The sequence below is a fragment of the Macrobrachium rosenbergii genome, chromosome 53, assembly GCF_040412425.1.
Source record: "Macrobrachium rosenbergii isolate ZJJX-2024 chromosome 53, ASM4041242v1, whole genome shotgun sequence".
NCBI classification, from domain to species: domain Eukaryota; kingdom Metazoa; phylum Arthropoda; class Malacostraca; order Decapoda; family Palaemonidae; genus Macrobrachium; species Macrobrachium rosenbergii.
Window position 1 is genome coordinate 17,357,824 of NC_089793.1, and position 13,938 is coordinate 17,371,761.

The 13,938-nt window shown below is 32.1% G+C and overlaps 1 protein-coding gene across 10 annotated transcripts in view; it reads right to left on the bottom strand.

Moving 5' to 3' along the window:
- Positions 1-13,938, bottom strand: part of LOC136834324 (adenomatous polyposis coli protein-like) — a 631,708-nt gene that overhangs the window by 197,618 nt on the left and 420,152 nt on the right. For 4 of the 10 annotated variants that reach the window (XM_067096811.1, XM_067096812.1, XM_067096810.1 and 1 more), the window contains one exon: positions 5,334-5,378. The exons of the other annotated variants lie outside the window; for them this stretch is intronic. In XM_067096811.1, the coding sequence (XP_066952912.1) occupies positions 5,334-5,378 (45 nt within the window). The remainder of the gene's footprint in view (positions 1-5,333; positions 5,379-13,938) is intronic. 10 annotated transcript variants of the gene reach the window in all.

The window sequence follows — 13,938 nt, forward strand, 5'->3', positions numbered from 1 at the left end:
ATATATATATATATATATATATATATATATATATATATATATATTCCCCGATTTTTCACTTAAGATAGGATAGCCAGAAAGGATGCTGCTATTTAGCTCCACCAATGGGCTATAAAAGATCGCGCCTAACTCGCTCACCCTTGGCCAGAATGAAACTTTATGGGCATTAAGAGCAGATAGTGAAAGGGGCTAAATATTAAGAATTTCACCTGAAATAGTAAACTTAAAATTCCAAAAACTGAAACATCAATTTAAAAAAAACGCGTATAAACTTTCGCTGCGTTACTCAACCTCCTCAGAGATAAAAGAAATTAAACGCATATAAAATACCGGTAACCAGTCAACACAAATCCATAACTGAAATATCTGAAAGCCAAGGTCTGAAGAAACCGGATCTGAGCGGGATTATTTTGAGTCCACCACGCCTGGGAATAATTTTGCTTTAAAGGCAATAAGCAAATTGTACTGATTCACTGACGAGCAGAAACTGCGCGAACCTAAGGATCCCAGGCAAGGAACATGACATATATTTTGCAAGTTCTCATGATGCCTTACGGTAAGTAAAATACTAGAAAGCAGACGGGAGTAAAACCAAACGTACTAAGTATGCTATAAAATACTATATTTGAATCTGTCTAAACATTTGCACAAACGTTAATCTAGTTGCTAAGGAAAACACCAACTCAAAAAGTGATCATAATGTAACAATGAAAATGAACAGAAAGTTATCAACACAGAGGATGAAAATTACACTGGTGTATTAGTCATGGATCTTTTACTTCAAACGACTAACCTTTTACTCCTTAAATGTTACATACGTAACATGGCATAGTGATGAGCCTCAGTAGCGAAATATGTGCATACAGTAAATTACAATGAAGAACTGAATACTTGAAATAACTTTCAAACAATTTATTACAGTTCTTCAAGTGTTTAACGAATTATAAACAACCGTCGAATTAAACTGGCAAAAAAGTTGTTTGAGGTTTAAATCCTGATGGCAGATGGAATAAAATCAACTGCCATTCAAATTCTATTAAAAGCCGAATTTCAATTTTATTTCCATTTGATATGGAAGACTAAACACTAAACTGCAAGCAGCTGAAAACCGGATAAACGGGTTTAAATAGACATTGTTTTATATAAAATCGTTGAAATAAATCTATTTTCATGACTAATAATTATGCTACACTGTTAAAAAAATTCAGTTTCCCTTTCAGTAACCTTTATACTCAGAGAGAGAGAGAGAGAGAGAGAGAGAGAGAGAGAGAGAGAGAGAGAGAGAGAGAGTGAGTTCAGTTCATCAACAATATTTATTTCTTCACGTTCAGGAGAAATATGGGCCAATGTTAATTACATACAGGAGCAAATTTAACGAGGTTCTTATGAAGAACGAAAAAGTCTTTTATATTCAATTTCACCGTCCAAAGGGAAACAATTACAATGAACACAAGACATTAAGCATTCGCCAGGGAAAACAAATTACTCAAATAATTTCCTTATAAGATTTTTTTAAGAGCTTATATCAAGGCACCGCACCCAAATAATTATGAGAGGGGTTACATATTGCATACATATGGGAGTAATTCATCAAGAAATATCTTTCACAGATTTGTTCATTGACAAAGAACTCACTCCCGACTCCATTAAGTACAATCTCATCAATCCATCAGCATGGCTAACACATTACGCAAGAAACATAAAAGTCAATACATATCAGTGTGTTAGAATACAAATAAGAAAAGCCACCAAAAACAATAAAAACAACAAAGAAAAGAAGGGAAGTAAAAAAACATCAGAACAACTCCCTTACTGAAAACAAGGAAATTAATACGAGTTTTACTCTACTATATGAAACTCGGAAAATATTCTGGAACCATTGCAAGGGGAAAATAATTAACGAGTAAAATATAATGGCTATTCTTCACCGACATAACGGAGGGGTTATACTCGTTCTGCTAAACGACTTTACGTATAATAGAAGCAACACTTTTCTCTCAAGAACAGAAAGGGTTAATGTCATTTTCGGGTTCCAGAGCATTATGACCGCCTTCATATTCATCAGCATATTACACTTTGAGGGGAAAATTTGAATGTGTGTTAGAGAGAGAGAGAGAGAGAGAGAGAGAGAGAGAGAGAGAGAGAGAGAGAGAGAGAGAGAGAGAGAGAGAGAGAGAGCAATCTTACTAACAACACATTAAACCTTTTAATAAATTACTTTAAAATAATCAGAGAAGCCGAGGGTATTCTTATACTTAAAACGCTCTATAGTATTTGAAAAACTTCAGGGAAAAAGACAGCATTTATTTCTGAGAGAGGAGGGGCAAACATTCTATAGACTAATCTCTTTTCATAATCATTAATCGATTCGATGAATAGATATGCTATTATTACTTCGTGTTATTGTAGATATAAACATTATTGTTGCCTCTCTCTCTCTCTCTAATATATATACAGTATATATATGTATGTATGTATGTATGTATGTATGTATGTATGTATGTATGTATGTGTATATACAGTAAAAAACATTCAGTACAAACCAAGAGTATCTCAGTAAAAACATTCAATACAATATAATATATATATATATATATATATATATATATATATATATATATATATATATATATATATATATATATATATATATATATATATATATATATATATATGTGTATGTGTGTATACATACACACACACACACACACATATATATATACATACATACAGATACGATTATATTTTTATTGAATGTTTTTTACTATATATATATTATCTTACTTTGTACTTTGAGAGAGAGAATGAGAGAGATTTCTCTTACTTTGTACTAGAGAGAGAGAGAGAGAGAGAGAGAGAGAGAGAGAGAGAGAGAGAGGCAACAATAATGTTTTATATCTACAATAACACGAAGTAATAACAGCATACCTATTCATATATATATATATATATATATATATATATATATATATATATATATATATATATATATATATATATATATATATATATATATATATATATATATATATATATATATATATATATATATATATATATATATGTACACAATAAGATTACAGTAAAAAAACATCCAATAAAAGCCAATCGTATTATGTAAAACAAATGGTATTGTTATGTAATTTAGATTAGTATCCGCATGAAGTGAATTTGTAAAAAGCACATGAATGGATAAATAAATAAAAAGCATCGTCTGCAGGGGAGTAACCAGTTTAATATGATTGCCCCACTAAACAATCAATCAGTTTAATCAATGACGAGGAGGTGAAACCTTACTTCATTTCCGTTTGTAGCAGTGATGTCATGTGCTGCGTTTTACGTATTTAATACTATTGTCGTTATTTTTTTCTCGCCTATTTACTACTTTTCCAGCATTGAGAACATTTTATTATTTACGATGTTACTCCAGTTGCTCCACACTAATGTGTATTTATTGATAAATAAATATGAAAAACCAAGACCTGGTTAGTGAGTTCAGTACGAAAGCTAAATACTTTTACTGTTCATGACTTCCCAAAAATAACCTTTTGGACAAATGGAAATCTGCTGATCAATATGTAATGGAACGCAACTCGAGGGAAACATGGGCAAAATAACTCTCTTCTCGCTGGTGCCAAGAGGTAAACACGAACTTGACTCTATTCAACTGAAAGATGAACAGCAGACATTTTATAATATGTGATTGGTAAAGACCTTACGAAAACAAAAAGGCAGATGATGAAGGGTTGGTTTTATTTTCGTTCACGCTCCAATAATAATTAATGAGATGGTCAGTTGATTTTAAACAAGCAACAAGCGATTGCTAAGCATTTCTTTTTATCTGCTAAAGTTTGTTACTCGAAACGAAAGAAAATCCACTATGATGTAATTCTCTATTCCTTCCCGAAAACTAAAATGGCAAACTGAGAAAAAAATCCTTTAGTTGTAATTGCTGAGTAAAGGTACACTAATACTATAATTCTAATAATAAACAATGAATGAGTAAAACAAATTTTAACATACTAACTGACTGAAACTAACTTTAGGCCATAACTATTCCGATTACTGCAATTATGTAAAACCAGAAGTCATTCATGTATTAGTCACAATAACTGTAATATGTCATTTATAGGTTCTAACTTGTGATGATACAAAGCTAGATAAAAAAAAAACACTCTTGGGCATAAAAAAATTATTCACATCTCGTGCTGTATTTGAAATAGAAAAAAACTTTCCTTTATAAAGATTATAATAAATTAGCCAGTTAAAAAACTTTTTGCTTCTTGTAATAATAGTCATTTGTTATAAGACTATTCACAGACAGAAAAGCACATAACAACGTATTTCTAATTTTTTTATTGATGCTAAATTTCCCTGTGAATAAAAACGTTCTAATTCTGACATCCGCACAGTCATTGTTGAAAGCAATTAAAAACTAATTACTATAATTGTCAAGTTACTGGCGAGCCATACCCGTTTCATCTCCTTTTTATAGTAATGAAGAAATAAAATACTATTAATTCCAGATAAATAATAAATTAAGATCTTTATATTATCAGAATATCCAAAGCACATCGTTTTCCGTGAAGCATTAGTCAACCAATATGGGTAAACGAGGAAGTGGCATATTCACACGGATTAAGGTCAATCCATGAATAATTCTACGTCAATCACTTCTCTACTGGACTGCCAATCAAAAAAAAAATTTGTTTTCAATGAGAATAAAAGCGATAAAAAATGTATGATAAACCATGAATGTCTGGTGTATCCTTCCTTTTGATATATTTCTTTAGTTCATTCTCGATTCGTTATATACAGGTGCAGTTAAAGGAAAAAGATGAAAATGCTTATTAATACAAACAATCAGAAATAACAAAAGAACGCGTTTAAATATACTGTTGCAATAACTAGACGAGATTACAACAAACTCTACCATATTTACCCCCAACTGTTGACCGAAGGATGTATACAACTTCTACAGCACACAAACACAAAATATACATACATACATACATACATACATACATACACACATATACATATATATAAAAAAAAAAATATATATATATATATATATATATATATATATATATATATATATATATATATATATATATATATATATATATATATATATATTGCACACATATCTTGATATATATATATATATATATATATATATATATATATATATATATATATATATATATATATATATATATATATGTATATATGCATAAACATCTTGAACACTTTAATCGACATACATATTCACCCACACAATATAATCGAAAGACTGTGACTTTGGAAAACTTCGAAAGCAGACTGCTTACCCCAGAATTCACCAAGATAAAAGCCAAGGGCATGAGTTCGCTCACCTGCAAAGAAAGAAAATGGCACAATTAGTTAATGAAGTTTTCCACGCTAACAGCATAATAATGCGTCTCAAAAATTACGAGACATTACTCGTGCCACACTGTATATACCTGAACAGTATATACCAGAGAGAGAGAGAGAGAGAGAGAGAGAGAGAGAGAGAGAGAGAGAGAGAGAGAAAGAGAATGTTATAATTATAATATTATTATTATATTAAGCCCACTAACGAAAACAATATCAAAGATATGATTTTCATATGCATACTTCGAGTATATTTCTATGTCCACACTGATAGGTAGGTAGGTATAATGACAAAAGCACACACTAAATACTGTGCAAACAAAATCAGTAAATAACCTGAAATAGGGGACCTTAAATACAAATAATCAAATATAATGCATCCGAACACCTAAATTATCTCAATATTTAAAAAGGAACTCTTTGATATCAAACAGATATTTGTTGCACATCTTTCCCTTGGCAAAAGAAAAATTTAATAAGACCATTCCTTCATATGACGGAGACTCGATGCATCATAATATGAACGCTTAAAGGCTAGTGACAAAAATTGCAAGTATATATCAGATAAGTTCACGTATATAAAAAGCATTTTCCCTCTTGGGGCTATAAAACTGGATATCCAAAGGTGCCTCTCCAACATGCCCCATGTATTATGCATATATACATACTTGCATAATATACGTAGGGAAAACATGAATACCTGACCTTGACCTTAAAATGCGGCCCCACGCCTCATGACACACTTCCATCCACCATCAGGGCCAGCGATGGCACCCGCATTGTGGCACTACAGTGGGTGGGAGGTGTCAAGGAAAGGTCGCTCCGCCCATACCGGCATCAGAATGCACCAAAGAGCATTTCTCTTTTTCATCAAACCTCCGCCAATCCCGTTCGGTGAGCGCGCACTAAAAGGAGCAATTCCCTAGAATTCACTCCAAGGTACCGTCTTGCAATTCTAATTTCGGAATTGCATGTTTCTTAAAAGTTCAACTTTATATACATCGTTTATTGTTTAATTTTTAAAAGTTAAATTTCAAATACTAAATTATTTGCTGTCTACTTTCCCAGCACCAATTTTAGGGCGGCCTCCTTTCACCTACTTCAATGCTTGATGCTACTGAAGGAAATTTGATTATTACGCTAGTAACTTATTTGTTGTCTCTCTTTAGCTCAAAAAAATATCCAAGTTTTTTTGTTGCTTTAGTACGTCATTCATATTTAAACACATATATCTATCTATTATCTATCTATCTATCTATATATATATATATATATATATATATATATATATATATATATATATATATATATATATATATATATATATATATATATATATATATATATATATATATTTAATCATTATATTTAATCATTCACTCTTCCGGGAGTAATACTTTTTCAAGCATTCTCTTTTCAGCGACATCTTTTCCGCCAACACCAATCCGTGAAATCTGGATTCTCCGCCTACCTTAATCAAGACACTGAAGGACACGTTATTGATGGCTTTATTTCAGGACGAACCCGCAGCTATTACCAATGATGAAAGGGGCCGAACTGCCATGGGAAACATTATTTTTTTTCTTTCTCTCTCTCCCCTCCTCCCCTGTGCACTTCTCTCTTTGTCTGAGTTATGAAAAGCGTAGGAAACTGTATACGGTGATCAATTTGAGGACATGGACTATAATCATATTCAAGGTATATATTATATATATATATATATATATATATATATATATATATATATATATATATATATATATATATACAATACACACACATATATAAATATTTCTATATATATTATATAAATATTATATATATATATATATATATATATATATATATATATATATACATATACATATACTGTATATATAATATATATATATATTTGCCTTTCCTTCTAGGAGTGACGCCAGGTGTTTGCCTTCGGTTTCTAAACAATCACACAACGGAATGAGGTTGATGGCTTCATGCCAGTTCGTTTCATGTTTTGGGGCTTTTATATGTCAAGAGGGTCTAGCATTTCTTGGAAGGCACTTATCCAAACACTGACAAAACCCCTCAAAGTTAAGAAAACTGGATAAAAAAAAACTGGACAAAAATAGACTACTTAAAATCTAATTCACGAACATGAGATTCCTTCCTTATTGCGACCTGCTACGAAACAGAACAATATGGAACTATCAAATTTGTAAATCTTTAACTTTTAACATGATTTTGAAAAAATTCTATACAAATTACCTAATGTTAGTAATATTAGGTATGACTTAAGTTAAGAGAGAGAGAGAGAGAGAGAGAGAGAGAGAGAGAGAGAGAGAGAGAGAGAGAGAGAGAGAGAGAGAGAGAGAGAGAGAGAGAGAGAGTTTTCGCCCCAGATGTCTTGACTAATGAGGACCCAGCTGAGATTGTCTCTGCGAAAGCTCAGAATGTTTAATGACCTGCCATGATGTTATCAATAACATGAAGCGCAGCCTCCGTCAAAACAAATGATCTACACTTATCTGAATATACCCTGGACCACACATTCAAAAAGTAATGAAAGTGGGTAATATACTCAAGATTATACAAAAGAGATATTCATATGAAAATAAGAGAATTTGTTATTTTGCCTGGTGTGAAGGATCCGTGATACACCAATTTCCGCATTTGCACATACGTAGATTCGGTATTCCAATACTTTACATAATCGACGCCTGTAATATCAATTCATACAGCAACTGCATGGGCCTGTCTCTTCAGTGAAACCGGACAATAATAACCACGTTTGGGCTTTGACTAATGACGAGAACAGTGATGGCGTGTTAATAAATGCATTGTAAAGATATTTTCACGCAGGTCTAAACTAAAGTAATAAATGCATATATATTGAGTAACTCAATCCAATAAAGATGTAAAAATATTTGCACTAACATCATTAAATCAAGAAAAATTCGAAATTGCTCTATCAGCCTTAAAATAAGAATGCTTTTTAACATAGACCTCATTATTATACCTTAAAAGTAAATAACCCTCTCAAAGGTTCCAGTATCTTGGAAAACTATACAGTTAAACCTTAATTATCTGTGCTTTTAACGAACGACTTGTTTTGTATATATCTAATTTGGATACTATAAATTTTATATATTAAATCATGTACATCTTACATATGTAACCGAGACAACTGATTACCAATCTACATTACGTAACGAAAGTTAGAAACAAGAGTTTATAATTGAACATCAGCTTATAACTCAACAAAACTAAACCATTAGTAAACATCAGTATTTAGTAGTGAAGGAAGGTTTATTTTTCTGCACAGAGTACAAAAGTAATTCGAGACAAAGGAAAAAAGTAAAAAGGCATTACAACTTCACTTACTGCACTGTCTTTTCTGACATTTCATGGAAAGGTCAGGTAAGGCTGTAAGCTACGCCTGGAATTATGACTCTCTTCGAAGAACGCTGGATGCTTACATCTGAATAATCTACATTAATGTTAAACACATTCACTATATAAAAAAAGTGTTTTACCTATCCATTGCAGATAAGTAGTGAACTGATTTATGCGATTTTCTTCATAAAAAATTATTATGAATCATCAGTTAAGTAAGCTTCTTGCAATAACTAACATATTCAGTTACGTAATATGAATTCCCTATCTTGGTATCCTGTTTTCACTTTGTTTCCTTACTTTAAGGCAGTAAACAGCACAAACTGGTCCAACATTAATGTGCATAAGTACAAGGTGTAAATATACATAAATATATATATATATATATATATATATATATATATATATATATATATATATATATATATATATATATAGTAGTTAGGAACTATTTTTTTACACAAGAATTAATGTATTTGTGAAATCCATTGCAAACAGTGCAATAGCGAACATAGTGGCAAGGCTCTGGAAACACGAGTATATAGCGAGTAGTTTTTCGTCATACGAACGAAGGCAATCACAGTGGTAACTGGAAATCTGCGTAACAGGCAGTACATTATACAATATCATATATATGTACATATACATGATACTGTATATGCTTGAGTTTGACATCTACATCTTATGTGATCTTTGCCTTTCAAGAAAAAATCTGAGATAGATTACTGTTTCAATTACTCAAAAAAATGAACCTGTTAATGAAAATTGCCATAAGGATAAACAAGGCTAAAATACAAATTCGAGATAAAATACCAGAACAAACTTAAGTATTAAAATACTTTCCCTAGAACAAAACATTCATATTGTATATATATATATATATATATATATATATATATATATATATATATATATATATATATATATATATATAGACACATATATATTATATATATATATGGATAAAAATTCCCCAGTATTTACAATTTTCAGAAATAAAAGTGCCCAATGTAAGGCCTATCATATAACATTTACCAGTTTAATTGGAAAAGGGACTGAAATATAGATTAAACAAAACTTTACCCTCAAGGAGTTATTTACCCTTACTCGTACGTTAAAGGAAAATAAAATGGCGGGAGGAAAAAGATGCTGATAAGAAAACGAATGAATGTAAAGAATAAGTAATGACTACGCTGGAACAAAAAAAAAGAGTAAAAGGAGCGTAATAGCATACAAGTGAAACTTGAAAATATGAAAACTACCTTAGAAATAAATAACAGAGTATGGTAAAATGGAAATGAAAAAGAGATGGAATTCAAATACTGACTCGGATTTTGATACGATACTCGTTGAAATATGACAGTGCCTTAGTGTACAGTAAGGACATCTAAACAAAATTTGAAACCAAATACAGCGAAATATGTTCACCAAACAAACTAACCGTAATTTTATAAGAGAGAAAAAAATGGAATAAGAACGAGCTGGCAAACCTACAACCATCTAGTGACAGCAGCAACAACAACAACAACAGCAGATGTGAAATGGATAAACCACTTCGGCGTGACGACCAGCGTCCATCCATGGCCGTAAAAGTAGTTGAAACGTTTATTAACACCGGAAGCACTGCGATTGGCAGGTGTTCAACAGCTGCAAGGGGCATCACACCGCCCATTACTTTTCCATATAGGAGAAAACTGCAGCTTTATCGTCGTGTATCAACTTTCATACAAAGAAAGCACTTATTAAGCGTCATATATCAATTTTTATACAAACAAAAACGCTTATTAACCATCATATTATATCAATGTAATAAATGCAGAGGGGTACTTAAGAACCATTTTTACCTGAACTATGTTATGATCAACAGTTAGTGGATTTCAAGGGGTATACTGGGTCTCAAGCAGGGTTGAGAAGGACATGAAGGTAACAGGGTGGCAATCCCATCCCAAAATAATGCTGGGATCGAATAATAATACCCTTTTGAGCTAACTCCCTCTAAGGGGAGGATAAAAGGCCTATGGGTGGTTTGATTATATATATATATATATATATATATATATATATATATATATATATATATATATATATATATATATATGTGTGTGTGTGTGTGTGTGTGTGTGTGTGTGTGTCTGTGGGTCTGTGTGTATATTAAATGTACGTCTAATCCTGAGGAAAAACTTGTAAAAAACTTGCAAATTTCATTACAAATAAGGTTTCTATTTTTCCTTTCACCACTCGTTTTCAATAATTAAAAAACGGGGAAACGCAAGGAAATAAGGTCTACTGAATATCACATCCGGTACTACGTTTCAGCTAATGCCAAATGACAGCCGGTTTGTCACGACTGTCTAGTTTGACAGGTGCACATCCAACCGCTAATGACAGTTCATTAAAAAGTGACATTTACAGAAACAAGAATTACGACATATTTCGGAAGGGTAAAATTTGAATGATCCGGAGGGCTAGCTGAACGAATAAAGCTTCCTATACCTATGGGCCTGAAAATATTTTTTTCTTATATAATTTTGATGCACTGATAAGTTGACCGAAAGGAAAGAAACTAAGACAAAATTTCATCTGATCAAACCTAGCAACTAATATTAATAACATTACAACGGCAATAACTGCCTCATTATTGACCTTCCTACTGCTAGCAAAAACAACAGCAATCATAATACTTAGCACAGATTACTAAGTAAAGCATGCCACATGGATCAACTATAACAAATTCCTGTGGCAATTGAGATTAAAAAAATAAATATTCTCAATGCAATCTTCATCAGCATGCAGTCTATGATATTCACATGCATCCCCCTTGAATATTATGAGGCATAATAATTTTCTCTGAAAAAGGTATTTTTAGTTCCCTTAAATCTCCCACATCAATGCGGCCCATCAACAGCTATTCGCAAATGAAAACGATGATTCCGATGAGCTTAACGCCAAAAGCATTTTATCGTAAATTTAGGTACATAACAGAAACGTAACTGCGCTCAGTGAGCGGAAAATGCCCTCATCTATTACGGCACGTGCGGAATAAAATCTTAAAGTTAACGTAAAATTTTCATGCAAAGCGCTGGTCATGCTTAGCAATATTCACCAGGACAATTCTATATGTTTTAGTAATAAATAATAATTTCAATATATATATATATATATATATATATATATATATATATATATATATATATATATTATATATATATTATGCACACAGATACACACACACACACACACACACACACACACATATATATATATATATATATATATATATATATATATATATATATATATATATAAATGCAATACAACATACGCCATATGGAATCTATAGGACAAGAACAGAGTAAAAGAAAATATACAACATTTTCATGTTTTAATATATAGACGCAAAGATCATCATGTTCACAGTTAGTCACCATTTTTTACAATATATAGGTGTTTTTTTTCACAAAATTTTTTAGCAGACTTATTGCTGGGACGACCAAGCAAATATAAACGAAAGCACGTACCCACGAAGAACTTAATTTTCCTCTTATTGCAACCTAGTATCTTTATGGCGAAGCTTGAAGGTGAAACTGTAAAAGATTTGATGACTTGCATCCAACTGACTTATGGCAGCAGGTGACTTGCCAAAACAAGATGACCGTGGACGCGATAACTTTCAATCTTGCTAGGTTTAATAACCTGTAAAGACCTTTTCTGATGAGCAGGAAGCGATATTTCATGTATCGAGAAAGACTCAATTCGCAAATTTCTCTTTCAAAAATACAAATATGTCTTAAGGGAAGACAAATTTATTAAGGGAAAACTTAATCCATCCGTCCGTTTACATATTACAGTTGATGCTAGAAACCTATTCAAATACACGAAAGCTTGATTATTTTAAAAGGCCACGATTCACCACGATATTTACATACCCTCTTGGTAGCATTCAGCTACTTTGGTCGTTTCATAGTTGGCATTCGGTGATAGTACGGAAAACTCAATTTTCTCTTACAGGATTCTTTCAAAATATAGATTTCAGAAATCCTTCTGGGGTCTAACTCGTATTACTCCAGCCGCTGATATCTACAGCTTGAGACTGTCCATATGCTTTTGCCTAGAAAATGTGTATAAGGCATGCCAACAGGTTAAATACACGTTCATTAATTATGTATTTTTCCATTTGGGCATTAAAATCGGTAAAAAACCAAAAAGGTCAGTTTGGAAAACCATTATAAATAAAACGAAAGCAAATTCATGAAGCCAAATATGGCTGCCTCTTAAGAGTAGTCTAGTCTAGCAGCCCCATATACATCACTTCATCATCTCTCCTTAGAAACATGGAATGCTTCGCATCTCAGACTCTCTCTTCCTTGCCGGAAATGCATGGATATATAGCCCCTTTATTTCACCATTGATTTCTTCAAAATATGGGAAGTAACACGGAAACCCCAAACATCAACTTACAAGAAAACAATAACTTTCATAGCAGCGATGCAACAAGAGAGGGTGAAGCCAGGTCAAAATCAATCTTTCACCTAAACCTTTGCAAGAACAAGGGAGATTATAACATTTCTGTTAAAGGTCAGGATGAACCCAATGTCCTCCAGTGAACATAAACCAAAACTACTATTTAAACATTTTGCTTTGAACATATAAATGACCGCAATTTTGATATAAGATCATCGCTCAAAAGAAAAACAAATATACAGTTGAACCATTAAACATAAATGTAAGAATTCATACAAACCAGTGCATTTAAACGTACATATTATATTTGTCTGTGTAAACTTGTGTATGTAAACCTAAATGAATACAAACGAAAACGCTTACATACTGTAAGAAAGAGACAGCTATACAGGAACGTCAAGTCATTCCTGTCGCAAAAACTAGTCACGTACACGACTACAAATTCACCTATGACTAAAGCTACGTGCTCGGTCACGTAATGCTTACGTCCATCAAAACATCTGATCAATTACATCGACGACGATAAAGTTAGGGACACACACAAACCATCACGAATACTCGCGTGGCTTTCGAAAAAAGGACAACGGGAATGGGCATGACATTACCCACAAAAACTCCTCTGTTTATACACATACATTTTTCAGTTGTATACCACATAGGAAAATGAAATATATAAATTGTTAGATTATGCCCAACAGTTTCGTC